General features: G+C 36.4%; 1 protein-coding gene across 2 annotated transcripts in view; it reads left to right on the top strand.

Moving 5' to 3' along the window:
• The window catches only part of VWA8 (von Willebrand factor A domain containing 8), a 379,623-nt gene that overhangs the window by 97,869 nt on the left and 259,206 nt on the right, over window positions 1–22,548 (top strand). For both annotated transcript variants that reach the window (XM_003913811.3, XM_021929568.2), the window contains 2 exons: window positions 15,404–15,564; window positions 18,345–18,458. In XM_003913811.3, coding sequence (XP_003913860.2) covers window positions 15,404–15,564; window positions 18,345–18,458 — 275 coding nt within the window. The remainder of the gene's footprint in view (window positions 1–15,403; window positions 15,565–18,344; window positions 18,459–22,548) is intronic.

Raw genomic sequence — 22,548 nt, 5'->3', positions numbered from 1 at the left:
CAATTCAGAAAAGGCAGCTTTAGTTTAGTGAGGAAGGTGCCAAAAAGGATACATTGTCAATCAGGAGAGTTGTCAAGTACTGGAACATGGCACATTTCTTAGCCTTCTCCCTGTCACTCTCACCCCTCATAGCCAGTTGCTAATATTCCATCATTTGCTTTTTGCAGGATCTACTGTAACCATGGACATTTCCAAAAATTCTAACCCACTATCCTTGGGCCCATTATTGAGCGTTTGGTGGAAAATGCATTTGGCATATGGAGTTTTACTTTACAGAGTTTTTAAGAACACATCGGTTTTGTCATTTGAACGTTTGTAGATATGTAGTTAGAGTATGTTGCATTCCATATTCTATTCACTAAAGCTGTAGAGTGATCTTTTAAGAATGTAAATCAGGTCTTTTCATTTCCCTGCTTAGAATCTGTCAGTGGCCTCCCATCATACTTAGAATAAAATAAAAACATTTTACCTTGGCATATGAGTCTTCCATTAACGAGGTTACCCATTAGAACCACTCCAGGATCTTTGAAAAACTTCCGGTGTCCAGGCTCTACCACCAGAGAGTCTAAAGTAATTGGTGGGAGTAGAACCAGTATTTTTCAATTATAATCAGCAGCCAGGGTTGAGAACCACTGCACTATGTGACCCAATCCATGCCTGCCTCTTGAACCTTCTCCCTTCCTGCTGGACCCTCTGCTGATTGTTTCAGTCTCACTGGGTACTTTTAATCCCTTAAATATGTCTGGCTTCTTTCTGCTACGGGGCATTTTCACAGGCTGTGTCGTCAGACTGGAATATTGTTCCCTGATCTTCATGTGGCCTCTTGACATTGAAATGTCAAGTATCTGTAGAGAAAGTGTTTTTGATGCACTGAGTCGTTTGCTATCATATTACCTGATATTTTCTGTGTAGTACCAACTACTATGTGGTATTTTCTTGTTTGTGTTCTTCTCTTCCTTCCTTCTCCTCCTGTCTCCTTTCCTTTATCTATTTTTGTTCTTTCCCAGTGGAGTGTAAGATCCATGTTTATTTTTTTCACTACTGAATCCTCAGCACCTGAAACAGTGATTTGGAAGCAGTAGGCTGGCTCTCTCTCTTCATATATATATTCAATATATATTTGAATGAATAAGGAAATTGTGGAAATTTTAGATTATTAATTTTTTGAGACAGAATCTTGCTGTGTCACCTAGGCTGGAGTGCAGTGACATGATCTCGGCTCACTGCAACCTCTGCCTGCAGAGTTCAGGCAGTTCTCCTGCCTCAGCCTCCCGAGTAGCTGGGATTACAGGTGTACACCACCATACCTGGCTCATTTTTGTATTTTTAGTAGAGACGGGGTTTCACCATGTTGGCCAGGCTGGTCTTGAACTCCTGGCCTCAGGTGATCCACCCACCTTGGCCTCCCAAAGTGCTGGGATTACAGGCGTGAGCCACCGTGCCTGGCCTGAAAATTTTAGATTATTTTTAAATGACCTCTGTTGTCAGCTTTTCTTTACTATTTTTACCTGCTTCAATATTAACTTTACTTTAAATTCTAAGATAGGAATTTTCTGTCATTTAATTGTATGCAGCATTGTCATATCACTTCCATTACTGTGCTGAATTGTGAACTGAGACTTACTGTTATATTTAAATTTTAACATATTTATAGTTTGTTTCTTCACTTGATTCAGATTCAGCCATCATTTATTAAATACCCATTAGGTGCCAGGCATTATCTCATTTAATTCTAAAGATATTTTACTCATTTCACTCATTTATCACATAATAAGGAAGTTGCAGAAGTGGAATTGAATCCCAGCCTTCCTCGTTTTGTACCCATCCTTTCACAAGTGCTACCCCTCATGTGGCTGACTAACAGGGATTTGAGTGGTGTTAAGGGTGGTCAAATGCAGTATCTGCTCCAGGTGTCTTTATTGAATACCAAACAGGTAATTTATAGTCATACCAACCTTGATTTCATATTTTGTTACTTGCTTTTAGAAACTAATTTATTATAAGCTGGGCACAGTGGCACACACCTGTATTCCCACCTACTTGGGTGGATGGATCACTTGAGCTCGGGAATTCAACACTGTGATACACTATGATTGCACTTATGAATAGTCAGCCTGGACAATATAGGGAGAACTATCTCTTAAAAAAAAAAAAAAAAGAACTGAAAAACTTATTATAAGGCAAATATTATTGCAGGTATTTATTTTATTTTTAATTTCAACTTTTATTTTAGATTCAGGAGGTACATGTGCAGGTTTGTTATGTAGGTATATTGTGTTATGCTGTGGTTTAGTGTATGAATGGTCCTATCACCCAGGTAGCATAGTATCCAACAGTTATTTTTCAGCCCTCACCCTTCACTTCTTCCCTCCCACTCAGTAGTCCCCATTGTCTATTGTTCCCATCTCTATGTCTGTGTGTACTCGATGTTTAGATACCACTTATGAGTGAGAACATGTGGTATTTGGTTTTCTGTTTCTACGTTAGTTTGCTTATAATGTCCTCCAGCTCCATCCATGTTGTTGCAGAGGATGTGATTTCATTCTGTTTTATGGCTGCATATTATTTAATGGTGTATATATATATATATATTACATTTTTTAAATCCAGTTCACCATTGATGTTTACCTAGTTTGCTTCCATGTCTTTGCTATTGTGAATAGTACTGCAGTAAACATACATGTGCATGTGTCTTTTTGGTGGAACTATTTATTTTCCTTTGGGCATGTATACCCAGTAATAGGATTGCTGGGTCAAATGATGATAGTTCTAAGTTCTTTGAGAAATCTCCAGACTGCTTTCCACAGTGGCTGAACTAACATTCCCACAAACAGTGTATAAGCGTTCCCTTTTTTCCACAATCTCACTAGCATTTGTTTTTTGACTTTTTCATAATAGCCATTCTAACTGATGTGAAAGGTATCTCATTGTTGTTTTGATTTGCATTTCTCTAATGATTAGTGATGTTGAGCATTTTTCATATTTTTTTTTTGATTTGCATTCCTCTAATGATTAGTGATGTTGAGCATTTTTTCATATATATTTTTTGGCCACTTGTATGTCTTTTGAGAAGTGTCTTTTCATGAAGTCGTGTAATGTGATGCCTCTGGCTTTGTTCTTTTTGCTTAGGATTGCTGTGGCTGTTTGGGCCTTTTTTGGTTCCATATGAATTTTAAAATAATTTTTTCTATTTGTGTGGTAAATGACATTGAGAGTTTGTTAGGAATAGCATTGAGTCTGTAAATTGCTTTGGGCAGTACGGCCATTTTAATGATTTTTCTTTCTAATCCATGAGCATGGAATGTTTTTCCATTAGTTTGTGTCATCTATGATTTTTTTCAGCAGTGTTTTATAGTTCTCCTTGTAGAGATCTTTCACCTCCTTGGTTACATGTATTCCTAGGTATTTTATTTAACTTTTCTCTTTTTTTTTGCAACTATTGTAAATGGAAATGTGCTTTTGACACATTCAGCTTGAATGTGTTGGTATATACATTAAAGGTTGAATGTTATTGGTGTATCCATTCAGTGTTCAATGTTATTGGTGTGTAGGAATGCTACTGATTTCTGTTCATTGGTTTTGTATCCTGAAGTTTTACTGACATCTGTTCTAGGAGCCTTTTGAGGGAGTCTGTGGGGTTTTCTAGGTATAGAATCATATAATGTGGGAAGAGAAATAGTTTGACTTCCTATCTTCCTATTTGGATGCCTTTTATTTCTTTGTCTTGCCTGATTGCTCTGGCTAGGACTTCTAGTACTATATTGAATAGGAGTTATGAGAGTGGGCATCCTTGTCTTGTTCAGTTGTTAAGGAGAATGCTTCCAGCTTTTGCCCATTCAGTGTGATGTTGCCTGTGGGTTTGTCATAGATGGCTCTTATTATATTATTTTGAGGTATGTTCCTTCAGTGCCTAGGTTGTTGAGGGTTTTTATCATAAATGGATGTTGGATTTTATCGAAAGCTTTTTTCTGTGTCTACTGAAATGATCAAAATGACCTTTGCTTTTAATTCTGTTTATGTGGTGATCATATTTATTGATTTGCATTTGTTGAACCCACTCTGTGTCCCAGGAATAAAGCCTGCTTGACTGTGGTGAATTAACTTTTATTTGCTACTGGATATGTTTTGCTAGTATTTTGTTGAGGATTTTTGTGTCCATGTTCATCAAGGATATTGGCCTATAGTTACCTTTCTTTCTTGTGTCTTTGCCAGATTTTGGTATCAGAATGATGCTAGCTTTGTAGAATGAGTTAGAGAGGAGTCCTTATTCCTCAGTTGTTTTGAATAGTTTCAGTAGAATTGGTACCAGCTCTTTTTTGATGTCTGGTAGAATTCAGCTATGAATCCATCTGGTCCAGGGTTGTGTTTGTTGGTAAGTTTTTTATTACTGATTCAATTTCAGAACTTGATATTGGTCTGTTTCAGATTTCAGTTTCTTCCCAACCTTCCTCAGTCTTGGGAGGTTGTGTGTTTCCAGGAATTTATCCCATTTCCTCTAGATTTTCTAGTTGTGTGCATAGACGTGTTTATAATAGTCATTGATGATCTTCTGTATTTCTGTAGGATTGGGTGTAATGTTACCTTTGTCATTTCTGATTGTGCTTATTTGGATCTTCTCTTTTTTTTGTTAATTTCGCTAGTGGTCTATCTTGTTTATCCTCTCAGATAACCAAATTTTGGGTTAGTTGATCCTTTGTATGGATTTTTCAGTCTCAGTTTTATTCAGTTCTGCTCTGATTTTAGTTATTTCTTTTCTTCTGCTAGCTTTGGGGTTAGGTTATTCTTGTTTTTTCTGGTTCCTCTAGCTGTGATGTTAGATTATTGATTTGAAGTTTTTCTAACTTCTTGATTTAGGTGTTTAGCTTATTGCAGATACTTAAACTAGAATTTGTTGCTACTTTCACACCTGTTTTTCTAAGGGAGTCTAACATTTGTGATAAAATGCAACAAACTTTGTAGTACTATTTGAATAAAATATGATTCTTTAGTTTGTATATGCTGGGGTTTTAGTCTGTTGCATCTCTGCTTCTTGCCTTGTGAAACCCTTCTTATCCTACTTAATGTACTTAGTTGTCTGTCAACATTTTCTTTACAATCTTTAACAAGTTGATTTACTTTTTAAATATCATCATCCTTAAGTTCTGGCTCTCTGGTGAACAATAGTACCCAGTCTCTAAAATGAAAACATATTATTTACAGAGTGTTAGCTAATTTACAAAATTTCTGGTAGAAACAGGGAATGCAATTTATATTTTACCCAGTAAGGAGTGGTAGTACCAGGAGAAATTTAGCTATTGACGCCCTAGAAGAGCAGTTTTCTTTGTGCTGGCTGCTCCCTTACTCCCATTGTTCAATGCCATTTTCCCAGTCTCTTGTACATGAGAATGCTTGGTGGAACCTGGTTCATGAATAGAACTCTAGCTGCACAGACTTTAAGAAATGATGTTTCTAGTTTTCTAGCCTTTGTAGTATAGGAAGGATAATATGAGGGTATTTGGTTGTGTATCTTGATTGAGTATATAACTGTATTATCTGCACCTATACTGACCTTATGTTTATATTTAATTTTGCATCTTTATTAAGATGTATTTTAGTTGAATCAGTTGTTAGTAACATAGTGGGTTTGACTTCTAGTTATCTTCAATGAGAGAAAGTTATTCTGTATTCATTGTATAAATCTTTAACTACAGCAGATCATCTTGCAATAGATTCCAGTGCTTACCATGCGTACAACTGCAAAATCAACTTTTCCCCCATTGACAACAGAGTAACTGAAATCAATCATAGTAGGCTTGTAACGTCAACATCTCATCCTGTACATAAAAGGGAGTTGATTTTATGTGCTACAGGTTAAAAATAGTTCTTCAAAAGAGGAACTTGAGGGAGAAGGATGAAAGAGTTTACAAATAATTTTACAATATATGTAAAGTGAGAGGCCTTTTTGAGATCAAACATAAATGACACTGAGGAATGTTGGCAGCATGTCTGTGTTCTGTTCACTGAGCATGCTTAGATTCCGGAAATAATGGCTTCTTTCTATTTCAGGACCTAAAAACTATTAACATTGTATGTTTATACAATATTTATGTAGTATTCTGCCACTAATAGGTGTGGGCATAGTTAATACTGTATTGCAAAGTCGATGGCTTATTCTTGGTATATTCTTTTATTCACATAAGTCCCAGGTTTTCTTCTTGTTTATACTACTGGTATGATATTTTCCTGGTATAATGAGTTTTGCTTAAGTAAAAGTCCTTTGAGGTAGACCTGGAAAGTCTACAGAAATTCAGCTAGTTTCCTTTGGAAAACAAAATCATTATTAGTGCTTATTTACCTCAACTGAAAAAATATTAAATGCTTACTGTTTCTATTTTTAATTCAGAAATGAGAATGAAGAATCATATTTATTTAGAGATGTACTTACTTTTAACTAAAGCATTTTTATTTCAATCTTTTTTATATATTTTGAAAGAAATTTTAAAACAGCAATGAAGACTAGCTGTATTTGAGGTCTGTTTGGGGAGTGGTTAGCATAATAGTCACACTTTTTAACTCTTCTCAAAGAAGATGATTGAGGCTTAATAGAAGTTAATTTGTGAAGCTAGCCTGAGAGGTGTGTTATTGGTACATTCCTATATTAACTCTACAATCTATTCATGGGTTGTTTAATCCAATTCAGCTCTTTCCTTATGGAATTTCTTTTAGTGAAATTTGTGCTGTGTTCATTGTAATAATATACTTGAGGACAGTCTGGTTCCTCTTGCCTGCTAGCTGTGTGTACTTGATTGGGTAAATTGTTTAACCTTTTCATACCTCAGTTTTCTTCTCTGTAAATTGAAGATTATAATTGTGCATGGCTCTTCAGGTTATAAGGATTATATGAGTTAACGTATGCAAAGTACCTGGTACTTGTTAGGCTTTCCATAAGGATTAGCTGCAATAATTATTGTTACTTCTATTTTTAACTCTTTAACATGTTGTTCTCTATAGGATGACCTGACCCATGAGACAAATTTTTCTCAATTTTATTATCAAGAATTGTGGTGCTGCTTCTGATTTGGTGTTGATGTTGTGAGCGTTATGGCATATGTAACTTTTTTTTTTTTTTTTTGAGACAGGGTCTCACTTTGTCAGCCAGGCTAGAGTGCAGTGGTGCAATCTTGGCTCACTGCAGCCTCCACCTCCCAGCCTCAAGTGATCCTTGTGCCTCAGCCCTCCAAGTAGCTGGAACTACAGGTGTGCACCACAATGCCTGGCAATTTTTTTGTAGTTTTTGTGGAGATGGGGTTTTGCCATGTTGCCCAGGCTGGTCTTGAACTCCTGAGCTCAAGTGATCAGCCCACTTTAGCCTCCCAAAGTGCTAGAATTACAAGCATGAGCTACTACCTGCAACTTTTTTTTTTTTTTTTTTTAAATACTTTAAGTTCTAGGATACATGTACAGAACGTGCAGGTTTGTTACATAGGCATACACGTGCCATGGTGGTTTGCTGCACCCATCAACCTGTCACCTACATTAGGTAGTTTTCCTAATGCTATCCCTCCTCTAGCCCCGCCATCCCCAGACAGGCCCCAGTGTGTGATGTTCCCTTCCCTATGTCCATGTGGTCTCATTCAACTCCCACTTATGAGTGAGAACATGCGGCGTTTGGGATACAAAGTCAATGTGCAGAAATCACAAGTATTCCTATACACCAATAATAGACAAACAGAGAGCCAAAACATGAGTGAACTCCTATTCACAATTACTACAAAGATAATAAAATACTTAGGAATATAACTTACAAAGGATGTGAAAGACCTGTTCAAGGAGAACTACAAACCACTGCTCAAGGAAATCAGAGAGGACACAAACAAATGGAAAAACATCCCATGCTCATGGATAGGAAAATTCAGTATCATGAAAATGGTCATACTGCCCAAAGTAATTTATAGATTCAATGCTATCCCCATCAAGCTACCACTGACTTTCTTCACAGAATTAGAAAAAACTACTTTAAATTTCATATGGAACCAAAACAGAGCCCGTATAGCCAAGACAATCCTGAGCAAAATGAACAAAGCTGGAGGCATCATGCTACCTGACTTCAAACTGTACTACAAGGCTGCAGTAACCAAAATAGCATGGTACTGGTACCAAAACAGAGATATACACCAATGGAACAGAAGAGATGCCTCAGATATAACACCACACATGTACAACCATCTGATCTTTGACAAACCTGACAAAAACAAAAGGAGAAATATTCCCTATTTAATAAATGGTGTTAGGAAAACTAGAAACTGAAACCCTAGAAGAAAACCTAGGCAATACCATTCAGGACATACGCATGGGCAAAGACTTCATGTCCAAAACACCAAAAGGAATGGCAACAAAAGCCAAAATTGACAAATGGGACCTAATTAAACTAAAGAACTTCTGCACAGCAAAAGAAACTATCATCAGAGTGAACAGGCAACCTACGGAATGGGAGAAGATTTTTGCAATCTATCCATTTGACAAAGAGCTAATATCCAGAATCTACAAAGAACTTAAACAAATTTACAAGAAAAAAACAACCCCATCAAAAAGTAGGTAAAGGATATGAGCAGACATTTCTCAAAAGAAGACATTTATGCAGCCAACAGACATATGAAAAAAAGCTCATCATCACTGGTCATCAGAGAAATGCAAATCAAAACCGCAATGAGATACCATCTCACGCCAGTTAGAATGGCAATCATTAAAAAGTCAGGAAACAACAGATGCTAGAGAGGATGTGGAAAAATAGGAATGCTTTTAAACTGTTGGTGGGAGTGTAAATTAGTTCAACCATTGTGGAAGACCGTGTGGCAATTCCTCAAGGGTCTAGTACCAGAAATACCATTTGACCGAGCAATCCCATTACTGTGTCTATACCCAAAGGGTTATAAATCATTCTATAAAGACACATGCACACGTATGTTTATTGCGGCACTATTTGCAATAGCAAAGACTTGGAAGCAACCCAAATTCCCATCAATGATAGACTGGATAAAGAAAATGTGGCACATATACATCATGGAATACTATGCAGCCGTATAAAAGAATGAGTTCATGTCCTTTGCAGGGAAATGGATGAAGCTGGAAACCATCATTCTCAGCAAACTAATACAGGAACACCTGAAACTTTTTTTTAAATATGTCACTCTTTATGTTGGATATTAGATTAGATTCAAATTTTAGACTGTTCAGATATTTTTGTATATTATTTTTTCCTCTTAGTTTCACCTTTCCTTGTTTAGTTTTCCTTGTCCACTTATGTTTAATTTTATAATACATTATATTAAGCATATTTTTGCAAGCCAACTTAAATACTCTCTGAAACTCCTGGGTTTATATATATGGTAGAAATGTACATTTTTAAACCCTGGTTGAAGTCATACTCTATATCTACTTTGATATTCTACTTTTGCTACAATCATTTTAATTTCCTGTAAGACAGTTATATGTGCATTATAATGTAAAATTTTACTTTAGTATTAGTAAGAAGACAGGTAGCTCAAATTTTTGTACACTATAAATGTACTATAATATTTTCAGATTTTTTTCTGAATGACATTATGCCTTGGAAAAATAATTCTAATGTTATTCTAGATACTATACACACAACCACTTTGTACAGTTATTTTATTGAGCTATTGACTATATCTGGATTTCTCAAAGGAATTCTCAAAAAAATTAGATCATTTAAAGGTACTAAAAACATTTAAGGCATATAATCGCTTTAAGGTTCAAATTTATATTCTCTGATGCATTTCTTGAGTTATGCTTCTCATATTAACAGGATATTTTTATTTTCAGTAGAGTTTCTGCGTTACAAATCAAAAGAACATAATTCCAATTGACATGGAATCGTAAGAGATACGTGGATGTTTTCCAGGGATCTGAATGAAAGTGAGGTGTTCAAGGTTAGACAATGGTAGACCTAAAGGAACTGAATTTCATGTCCTGTTATTTTAAAAATGTTAAGGAAATGCAGAAAGAGGAAGTGGATCAGGCTCTATGATATCATTAGTGCTATTTTTATTCTCTTAAGTTCAAGAGTTTCAGGATAAGAAAAATATATGCAAAAATGAGGACCTTGATTTTTTCTTGATTTTTATTAGGGTGTTTCCCAAATGCCTGTATGGAATAAACACACTTGTAAAAAGAAATTTGCATTTCTACTTGCTGATAGCAATGTCCATGTAGATGGGAAGAATGAGGAAATGATATATATTTTTCACAACTCAATGATGCAGTGTCTGTTAAAGATATTAAAACAATCATTTCATGGTACTACAAACCAAATATTCCATAGACAGAAACCCTTGAAAATGATGCTACTTTGTTTTAAACATCAGCTTTTTACCTGAAATTAGTTCATATCACTTCCCCATTCAGCCTATGCTGAAAAAGTTTTATTAATTAGATTTGATTAGATTCAGTTGTTCTGTGAAAGTTTAGTTTTACTTTGGTGTCCTTGCACTTTCACACAATTGAAAATAGCTTCTGATAACAACTAATATTGGGGAAAGTAGGGCCAACTATCTCTTTAAGGAAAAGCTGAAATGTTTGTCTTTCAAGAGACGTTCTTAATTATGAAAACCAAAAGCTTATATTAAAGGGAGTGCTTTTCTTTCTCTTAGGAAGGTTTTTATTTTGATGCAAAGGTTTATTAGAAATTGACAGTGGCTCATGCCTGTAATCTTGCCACTTTGGAAGGCTGAAGTGTGAGGATTGCTGGAGGCCAGGAGTTCAAGACCACCCTGGATAACAGAGTGAGAACTTGTCTCTACAAAATACTTTTTAAAAATCTCTCTCTATCTGTCTGTCTGTCTGTCTATCTATCTATCTATCTATCTATCTATCAATCATCTGTTTGTCTATCTGCACGTATGTGTTTATTAGAAATGAAGAATGGCTCTTTCTAATGTGATGGTATACAGAGTTTAGGTGATAAAATTTAACTGAGCTAGTCTTCTAAGAAATATCAAGTATTTCCCGTGTTCTATCCCTCTGAAGACTGAAAAGAGGAAGAACATTTCTGGTCTATAGCTTTGGTTGGCATTTATAGCACTGAGCTATATTGATCTGCTGCTGCATATTGTATAGCAACAAATAATCATTCATTTTACTTTAGCAAATGTAAGGGAGTCTCCAACTACTAGACTGGAAAAGAAGAGCCCTATGTACTAGTTGTCTTTCTTATCATCTCTATTAGTAAATGTTTACTTACTTGAATAAAGTAAGTACTGTATACATCCTGTGAATTAATAATATATAAAAATACTTTGGAATCATGACCAAATGAAATAGTGCTTTTTAATATCATGCACAGAATGGTGATTCAGATATGTTGGTATGAGAATGAGGAATTCTTTCTATTGAAATTTAAAAAAAAATGTTACCAGTTTTTAGCCTCAGCTCTTTAGGAGTCCGAGCCTCTTATATCTGCTAAAGTCACAACATTCCTCATCTTATGCTGGACCCAAGCGAAAGACTCCTGACCTTTATTGGGCCAGGATGTCAGCTGTTTTCAGTCTGAAGCTGTGATTTTCAAAATTAACATCCATTAGTTTCTTTGAAAATGTGATATTAATTGAATGCCTTCATCTCTCCTTACTGAATTCCAATAGGAATCCTTAAAATAGACAAAGCCTACTCTTTTTTCCCTTATTTTTTAACTTTACTTTTAATTTATGTTATTTTGTTGTGCATTTTGTATATCTTTTTGCAGTCTCACATCATATTAGAACAAGGAAGGGTATAAATAAATGAGTTTTAACTTAATGTCTTTTAAAGCAGTGTTTCCCACCTGGGAGGCATATCAGAATCATCTATGTAATGTTTAATAAAAAACAGATGGTAGGCCCCATGTTGGCCCTGATGAATCAGAATCTTCAGGGTGGTGGAGCTTAAGTTTATATAGGTTTCAAAAGTTCCCCAGCTGTTTCTGATAATGTGTCTTTAATTTTGAACCACAGGGCTAAACTGTTTTCTGTTTCTTTGTTTACTTTTCCAAGGTAATGTGTGATGTGACTCTATGGCAAATATTTTTCTGGAATAATTCATACCAAGAGTTTTCTTTAAATTTATCTGTTTTTATATTTACTTAAAAAAATTCTGTGTGTGTATACATAAATATATACACACATATATATTTATATGCATATGTATATACATATATAATATTGGATTTTTGTCATAGTTTGACTATAAAAATGACCCACAGATACTTATTTTGATTTTGTCCTGTTCTCCTTGAGAGTGATCCCTTTGGTTTTCTGTAGCATAAACATGAGTGGGAATGAATCTTTTGCTTGGGCACAGGAAAAGATGAGGAATGTCGTGACTGGCTCAGTAAACACGGATGATGGTGATCAATTTAGTCTTGGTTGTTGTAACTGTCATTGGCAGCAAGAGAGTGATATTGCTCATATAGTTTGCATAGAATTTAGAATTCATAGTTGAAGAATTAAATAAAATTATTTAAAAAGGACAAATTTCGACAATGCGTCAAAACCAGCCTTTTAAGTTTACGAGAACTTGCTGAGTTTGAATGTTACTGTTTTTCGAAGGTCTTTATGATTCAAAATGAGCCTATTCATACTTCCTAAGTCAGTACTTTCTTTTTTAAAAATTTCCAGCTTTTAAGTTCAGGGGTACATGTGCATAATGTGCAGGTTTATTACACAGGTAAACGTGTGCCATGGTGGTTTGCTGCACAGATCATCCCATCACCCAGGTATTAAGCCCACCATCCATTAGCTATTCTTCCTGATGCTCTCCCTCCTCCCTCCACTCACCCTCTGACAGGCTCCAGTGTGTGTTGTTCCCCACCATGTGTGCATGTGTTCTCATCATTCAGCTTCCACTTATAAGTGAGAACATGTGGTATTTGGTTTTCTGTTCCTGCGTTAGTTTGCTAAGAATAATGGCCTCCAGCTCCATCCATGTCCCTGCAAAGGACATGATCTAGTTCCTTTTTATGGCTGCATAGTATTCCATGATGTATATTTACCACATTTTCTTTATCCAGTCTATCATTGATGGGCATTTAGGTTGATTCCATGTCTTTGCTCTTGCGAATAGTGTTGCAATGAACATATGCATGCTGTGTCTTTATAATAGAATGATTTATATCCCTTTGGGTATATACTCAGTAATGGGATTGCTGGGTTGAATGGTATTTCTGCCTCTAGGTCTTTGAGGAATTGCCACACTGTCTTCCACAATGGTTGAACTAATTTACACTCCCACCAACAGTGTAAAAATGTTCCTTTTTCTACAGAACCTCGACAGCATCTGTTGTTTTTTGAATTTTTAATAGTAGCCATTTAGTCAGTACTTTCTTGATAGTGAGAAGATTGAAATAATTAAGACTTAAATGTTAATCTTGGTTTCAATACAGATTCGTTGCCATTATGAATATAAAGCAAATTAATTAGTTTTCTATCTGCTGAAAGTTGGGAGTATGTAGCCAAGAATTTACAGAAGACTTTAAATATTTGGATAAAAGTGACTGTAAATGTGTTTAACTTTTGTTTGCTGTAAGTCACACAAAATGTATCTGAAGGTGATAGAAAAGAAACTATCCACATTAATGCATGTAAGAAAAAATTGTTCATATTATATAGCTCCAGTTTTTTTACAGTAGATAAACTTTTATATGCCACAACTATTAATAATTTGCTTAAGTCTGTTACACTATTTTATTGTTAGCACATTGTGTGTGTGCTTTTAAAAATTGCTTGTAAGTGCTATGCTATTGTTTCCCAATTCCTGTACCTCATCTGATGACTATCCTCAATTTCCTCCATTATGAAGTCTCTTTAAATAAAATGAGTCCCTGTGATGGTCCTAGCATAGCTTTTCAGGGAAACTCATCAACTGCAAGAAAATGCACATTATTGATAAACATCTCTGCATGTTGAGTTTGCATGATTCTTCATTTTATTTTATTTTATTTTTTATTATTATACTTTAAGTTCTAGGGTACATGTGCATAACGTGCAGGTTTGTTGCATATGTATACTTGTGTCATGTTGGTGTGCTGCACCCATCAACTCATCAGCACCCATCAACTCGTCATTTACATCAGGTATAACTCCCAGTGCAATCCCTTTCCCCTCCCCTCTCCCCATAATAGGCCCCGGTGTGTGATGTTCCCCTTCCCGAGTCCAAGTGATCTCATTGTTCAGTTCCCACCTATGAGTGAGAACATGCAGTGTTTGGTTTTCTGTTCTTGCGATAGTTTGCCGAGAATGATGGTTTCCAGATGCATCCATGTCCCTACAAAGGACACAAACTCATCCTTTTTTATGGCCGCATAGTATTCCATGGTGTATATGTGCCACATTTTCTTAATCCAGTCTGTCACTGATGGACATTTGAGTTGATTCCAAGTCTTTGCTATTGTGAATAGTGCCACAACGAACATACGTGTGCATGTGTCTTTGTAGCAGCATGATTTATAATCCTTTGGGTATATACCCAGTAATGGGATGGCTGGGTCATATGGTACTTCTAGTTCCCAGGATACAAAATTAATGTGCAAAAATCACAAGCATTCTTATACACCAGTAACAGACAGAGAGCCAAATCATGAATGAACTTCCATTCACAATTGCCTCAAAGAGAATAAAATACCTAGGAATCCAACTTACAAGGGATGTAAAGGACCTCTTCAAGGAGAACTACAAACCACTGCTCAGTGAAATAAAAGAGGACACAAACAAATGGAAGAACATACCATGCTCATGGATAGGAAGAATCAATATCGTGAAAATGGCCATACTGCCCAAGGTAATTTATAGATTCAATGCCATCCCCGTCAAGCTACCAATGAGTTTCTTCACAGAACTGGAAAAAACTGCTTTAAAGTTCATATGGAACCAAAAAAGAGCCTACGTTGCCAAGACAATCCTAAGTCAAAAGAACAAAGCTGGAGGCATCACGGTACCTGACTTCAAACTATACTACAAGATTCTTCATTTTAAAATTGAGTCAGCACATGGATGGTTAGGTCATCATACGAGTTGGCATACGAAAACACAGGAATAGAGCTGATTGAGTTAAATTCTGTTATTCAGGTAGAAATTACTGCCATTATGTAAACTTACATTTTAAAAGCGGAAGAAAATGCTAAATATAAAGAAGGGGAAAAAACCTCTCACTCTCACTATATTATATAATGAGTAATGGAAAAAATTCTTAAAATGACCAAAAAAAGACTTTCTGAAGAGCTTTCTTTTTGGGGATTGGAGAAGATGACTTCTCTGTTGTTATATGGAATGTTAAGTTCAGACAGTGGTGACTCTATAAAGCCATGTGAGCTGCCTTGCATGTCTTAAAAATTAATTTGTCGTGTTCTTTGGTGGGTGGTGGGGATTTGTTTTAGGATATGACAGCACGTGATCTGCTACAGCAGAGATACACCCTTCCAAATGGAGACACTGCCTGGCGGTCCTCACCCCTTGTGAATGCTGCTCTGGAAGGCAAGCTGGTCCTGTTGGATGGCATTCACCGGGTGAATGCGGGCACACTCGCTGTATTGCAAAGGTGGGTAGGCGTCACAAAAATCCCCCAAACACACATACACACACACACACACACACACACACACACACCCCAACTACTCTGACTTAAGCAGTAAAGATGAAACTATCTCATTCTTTCTCTTTTTTTTTAAACTGGGTTGTGTAGATTCTGAAAAATCATGATTCTATACCACGTAGAATGGCACTTTTTTATTGTTATAAACACAATGCAGTAAAACTCCAAATAATGAACATTTTGGGAAAAACCACTGCCACAGCAAAATTCCATGTGTAGGTGCTGCAAAAAGAAAGCGCTTCAGTAGTAAGTTTGAAAGACTTTATATATACAGGTGTATACATGCAGCATGTCACATTGCTGGAGTTTCTGTAATTTGTCAGAGTCACAGCTTCAGTATTTACAAACTCCTTATGAATCATAGATCTTAATTATTGGTTGGTCTTGTCGAAATCTTTTTTGAGAGAGAGAGAAAATTAGTTTTGTATATAAAATATATAATACCTTTAAATTATGTTTTATATAGACTAAAAAAGCTCACTTTGTTGGTTGTAAACTTGAACATTTCTGTAACTGTTGTTTTCTTATTTTGGGTTTAGTTGGGAAAAATTTCCACACATTCTTAAAACTTCTTTAGAATTTAATGTTAAGAGAAGCCTCTTCATGTGTAACTTTTGTAGAAAATATTCCCATCCTGTATCATTTTAGGAAATTAATGATACTGACTTTTTTTTATTTATTTTGGTTCTCTAACTTGTGGACATTTGATTTTTAACTTTGACTCATTAGGAAAGGTTAAATAAGTAGAATAAGCCATTATCCCAACTAACCACTCAGAGTTTTTTTTTTTTCTTAACGTGATGCAGATACTGAATGTAATTAAAAATTCTAAATACATTATGTTAATCCTGACTAGAGGTTAGAACATTTAAAAATAGTCACAAACTTTCAGTGATTTACCATAAACGTTCCATAGATTTACAATATTTTTTTCTCCCAGACAGACAACTGCAGACACGACAATAGTCCCATTTTATTAGCTATCTTTTGCATGTTTGCAAGTAGTAATAATAGAAGCAGCTACTACCATTAATTGAGTACCTACTCTGTGCTAGGCATTATGCTAAGCCAGTGCTTCTCAGGTTCTCAACCTTGGAATCACCTTGCAGGATGGGAATTAAAAAATACTGATGCCAGCCAGGTGCAGTCGCTCACACCTATAATCCCAGTGCTTTGGGAGGCCAAGGTGGGCAGATCACAAGGTCAAGAGATTGTGACCATGCTGGCCAAGATAGTGAAATTTCTTCTCTACTAAAAATACAAAAATTAGCTGGGCGTAGTGGCACGTGCCTGTAGTCCCAGCTACTCAGGAGACTTGAGGCAGAAGAATTGCTTGAACCCGGGAGGTGGAGGTTACAGTGAGCTGACATCCCACCACTGCACTCCAGACTGGGTGACAGAGCAAGACTCTGTCTCAAAAAAAAAAAAAAAAAAAAAAAAAAAGTGCTGATGCAGGCCGGCGCAGTAGCTCACACCTGTAATCCCAGAACTTTGGGAGGTCGAGGTGGGTGGATCACCTGAGGTCAGAAGTTCGAGACCAGCCTGGCCAACATGGCAAAACCCAGTCTCTATTAAAATAAAGTACAAAAATTATCTGGGCATGGTGGTGTGCACCTGTAATCCCAGCTACTCAGGAGGCTAAGATAGGAGAATAGCTTGAACCCAGGAGGTGGAGGTTGTAGTGAGCCTAGATTGCACCACTGCACTCCAGCCTAGGTGACAAGAGCGAGACTCTGTCTCAAAAAAAAAAAAAAAAACAACCTCATGGCTGGGCTTCGCCATCAGAATTTTCTGATGTAATTGGTCTAGGCCAAGGTCTGAACATTGGTATTTTTAAACACTTCCCAGAAGATTCTAAAGTACAGTCAAGATTGAGAACAACTATATTAAGCATCCATTTTACATTAGCTGTTTAGTTTTCACATTAATATTGTGAAGTTGTGACTGCCTTAACATTATTGAAGATGAGTTTAGAGAGACAGAGTCATTCTCCCTCTCCCCACTCATTCAGCTAGTAAGGTGCACAGCTGGAGTTGAACCCGGGTCTGATTGGTTCCACCGCCCACGCTCCTACCCACTGCGTTTATACAGCCTCCCCTCCCTTCAGTGCTTATAGAATGGAGGCTATGTAGCCTAACTCTATTGTGGACAATAGGAGACTTAGGGGTTGGTGTGAGATATAGAACAGTGCTTTTCAGCCATTGCAACATTTGGAAGACTATGCTGTGTGTGATGTGGATGTTTAGGTCACCATCAGAGTTGCCATATGTAAAGCAATGTAGTTATTTCATTATAAAGATTTTTGGTGTTTTTAAATATTGTAATTCCAAAGATAGGAATATTTTTGTGCCAACTCTTGCAGTTACTTTAGACTGAAGAGAGTAAGTGCCACCTGCCTTGTTTATTAATATGTACCTTGTGGTTATCTTGAGACACTCATTCAGCTGTTTCTTTTGCTCTCCCTCCTCCTCCTTTCTTTTTTTCCTCCTCCCCCTCTTTCATATCCCTATCAGGTATTTATGACTGCTCCCCTCTGGTACAGAAACCAACAGTTTTGCCAAGTATTACAGCACTAGCCAATTTGAAATTTTGAAAGGTCCATCTAACAAAATTATTAGACTCAATTGCCAGCAATAATAGAATGTTGGCTGACTGATTCTGCCTCTAAAAACTTCAGTGTTCAAAACAGATTAATTTATTTTCAGACTTTTTTCTTATCTTGTTAGGTTAATCCATGATCGAGAGCTAAGCCTCTATGATGGTTCTAGGCTGCTGAGAGAAGACAGGTATATGCGTTTAAAAGAGGAGCTGCAACTGTCTGATGAACAGCTACAGAAGAGGTAATTTGGGGTCCATTACTCCTATTGTTAGTTTATTGTTAAGTGAAAAATAATACATTTTATGATTTTTCCAAACCTAGAATAATGCCAAGATAACTTTGAATAGTTTAATAATTTGGTGTCCTGGATATGCCACTACTTTGGCATTTCTTAAAATTTGAGGTTGCTCTCCAAGGTGTACTCTGTACTCTCAGCTTTCCTTTTTTTTTTTTTTTTAAACCTAGTCAGCTGTTTTATTTGCTTTTTTGTTGTTAATATGACAGTAATTTATTTATTTTTTTTTTAAATTTTTTTTTGAGAGAGAGTCTTGCTCTGTCACCCAGGCTGGAGTGCAGTGGCGCAATCTCGGCTTACTGCACGCTCCGCTTCCCAGGTCCATGCCATTCTTCTGCCTCAGCCTCCCGAGTAGCCGGGACCACAGGTGCCTGCCACTATGCCCGGCTAATTTTTTGTATTTTTTAGTAGAGATGGGGTTTCACCGTGTTAACCAGGATGGTTTCTATCTTCTGACTTTGTGATCCACCTGCCTCGGCCTCCCAAAGTGCTGGGATTACAGGCGTGAGCCACTGTGCCCAGCCGACAGTGATTTTTAAAAAAAAAAAATTTTTATTTCAATAGTTTTTGGGGCATAGATGGTTTGTGGTTACATGGGTAAGATCTTTAGTGGTGATTTCTGAGATTTTGGTATACCTGTCACCTGAGCAGTGTACCCAATATGTAGTCTTTTATCCCTCACCACCCCCCTCCAAGCTTCCCTGCCCCTGAGTTCCAAAAGTCCATTATATCATTTTTATGCCTTTGTGTCCTCATAGCTTAGCTCCCACTTGTAAGTGATGACATGTGAAATTTGGTTTTCCATTCCTGAGTTACTTCACTTAGAATAATGACTAGAATAATGACCTCCAGCTCCATCCAAGTTCCTGCAAAAGATATTATTTCATTCCTTTTTATGGCTGAGTAGTATTCCATGGTGTGTATGTGTGTGTGTGTGTGTATCACATTTCCTTTATCCACTCATTGATAGGCACTTCATATCTTTGCAATTGCAAATTCTGTTGCTATAAACATGCATGTGCATGTATCTTTTTCCTATAATGACATCTTTTTTGGGGGGTAGATATCCAGTAGTGGGATTGCTGGATCAAATAGTAGTCTACTTTCAGTTCTTTAAGGACTCTCCATACTGTTTTCCATAGTGGTTGTACTAATTTACATTCCCACTAGCAGTGTAAAAGTGTTACTTTTTCACCGCATGCATGCCAACATCTATTATTTTTTGACTTTTTAATTGTGGCCATTCTTGCAGGAGTAAGGTGGTATCTCATTGTGGTTTTACTTTTCAGCCCTACTTTTAAATAAGCATTTAAATGTTTTATAAGAACATTGGTGTTAAGAAGGTAATCTTTCCTCTGTTGCCCTTTCAGTTCAGTTTTGACCTCATATTTTGTATTCTCTCAACAAAACTAAAGCTGGGCCCACAATTAACTGGGCTTATCCTCCAGGGAGGTCATCAGTATTGCTGGAGTATGCCATCTGATATCAGATTACCCATTGTAGCTCATTTAAACATTTCTTATGGAGATGTAACAACCACATGCAATGGTGAGACTTGACTGGGTCCTGGAGGAGAAAACAAAATAAAAACGGCTATAAAAAAATTAGAAAAGTTTAAATATGGACTATATTATATGATATTGAATTACTAATTTCCTTAAGTATGATAGTGGTATCGTGGTTATGAAGGAGACTATTCCTATTCTTATGATATGCATGTTGAGATACTTAAGAGATAAAGTAAAAAAAAAGAAAAGTATACAACTTCCAAATATTTCAGAAAAAAGACATGTATGTGTGTGTACAAATAGACATACCACAGAAAAAAAGAGAGAAATATCGAGTCAGAGTGAGAACACAAATGTGGTAAAATCTTAACAGTTAGCAATATCTAGGTGAATGATATATGGATATTTATAGTCTATTTTTGATATTTTCTATAAGTTAAAAAAATTTTCAAAACAAAAGGTTTGAAGGAAAATCTTTCTTTCAGCTGCATACTATATAGAATGAAGTTTGACAAATATGTTATTTTCTATCTTGCTACATTGCCACGGATATTTTAACAGAATTAGAGATTGGCATACAGAGGAACTCCTCATCACTTAATCTATCTCTGTTTAGTTGAAGCTGTCTTACCACTCAAAGGGTTTACTGCCATATTTAAAACATTTAAATCCCGTAAAAGATAATTAAGTGTATTTATTATTGTTTGTATTTTAAGAATAAATTTATTTAAAAATTTCTTGGAATTTTTTCCAAGAGGGGAAATGTTAAATTCCTCCCTATCTCTGTACAAGTCACTAAAAATTCACTTGATTACATAGCTGCTTTTACTTCAGAGGTATACATTATCAAATTCTTCTAGACTGGCAAATGGTTGGTTGAGTGTTTAGGGAGGCAAGTTAGAGATCCTTTGCATATCATAACTTTGGTTTACAGCAGTCAGCTTTGGCACATTATTTGCATGTGAATCACGGGTCATGGAACAGTTTATATTTTCAGAGGGATGAATCAAAGCAATTTTGCAATAGCTCACAGCATGCCTGCCTGGCAGTTTCTCTTAGGACATCAGAAGCATTGTACTTGTCTCCAAATGTCCGGGAAATGACAACCATTTTCTATGAAAAGTACCCAAGTTCTCTAATGGTCACAGGCAGTTTTACAAATGAAAATACTTTCAGGAACTGGGTGGCCCTGAGCATCATGTTCAGGGTCTGGCTCAGAGTGGTTAATAGTACTTTCTTCTCAAAGTTTTCCGCCTTCATCACTGTGGATTTATGTCTCCCTTGTGAATGCAAACTAGGCTCAGCTCTATTTCCAGAGGTCACTGGGAGAAAGTGGAGAGAGATCATAGCAATGCCTTCTCTCCTTCATTTGCTTTTTAAAAATTTTCATTTGAATTTTTACCACTGTTAAACGTGCATGGAACTTGAGCCAGATAGTTTTTCAAAGTATTTTATGAAAAATACCATCCCCTGTCATAGGTTGGTTGGTTGATAGTCTCCCATTTCCCACATCTTACTCCCCAGGGGCTACTACTTTCAACCTTTAGGTCTTTCTTTTGGTATTTACTTCTGTGTCACTAAACAATATACTTTCATTGATATTTCTTGATTTATTTTTAGTGTTAGGAATAATCTGTTGATTTCTACATGGACAATTAATGTTTAGCTCTTTACCACCTCTTGCCTCATTACACGTGCACACTTCTATCCCTCATTCTTCCTAAAGAGTTATGTAATAATTTTGTTTAGAACTTTATTCAATGCTTACATTATTATGACAACCTAAGAACTGTACCCACTTAAGCAGTTTACTATACAACAATCATTTTCCTTTCTTGCGTACATCTTGTTTTTTCCTGAGTTAATTACTACATATGAAGAGAGACAGATAAATCAGTAATTACAATGTAATTTTAAGTGTTAGAATAAAGGTCTGTATAATACTGTATGGGAGCATTGAGGAGAAAGTGACTGTTTCTATGTATATATTGCCGTATTTTTCATCCCAAACACTTCCCTTATTGTCTAAATCTCCCCTCAGCACATTCAGGCACACCTGATATTTATCAATTCCATCTTCTATCAATTTCTTTTTCTCTTTTCTGTCTTTTTTTGAGACAGGGTCATGTTCTGACAACCAGACTTGAGTGCAGTGGCACGATCTCAGCTCACTGCAGCCTTGAACTCCTGAGCTCAAACCATCCTCCCGCCTTAGCCTCCCAAGTAGCTGGGACTACAGTTGCACATTGCCACACCTGTTTTGTTTTGTTTTTGTTTTTGTTTTTCCCATTTTTTTTTTTGGAGCGGTCTCACTGTGTTGCTGAGGCATGTCTTAAACTGCTGGCCTCAAGGGATCTTCCTGCCTTGGCCTCCCAAAGTGCTAGTAATATAGGTATGAGCCACCACTCCTGGTCTTTCTGTCAGTTTCATGTTTCTCCCATGGTATATTCTGATGAACTCTAATCTGGGCTTGTGGCTCTTTATACTTGTAGCTCCTACATCATCTTAGATCTGTCTCCACTCCCACT

The sequence above is a fragment of the Papio anubis genome, chromosome 15 (genome assembly GCF_008728515.1).
Source record: "Papio anubis isolate 15944 chromosome 15, Panubis1.0, whole genome shotgun sequence".
NCBI lineage: Eukaryota > Metazoa > Chordata > Mammalia > Primates > Cercopithecidae > Papio > Papio anubis.
The sequence above is the reverse complement of the archived record's forward strand: the minus strand, read 5'-3'. Positions and strand labels throughout refer to the sequence as shown.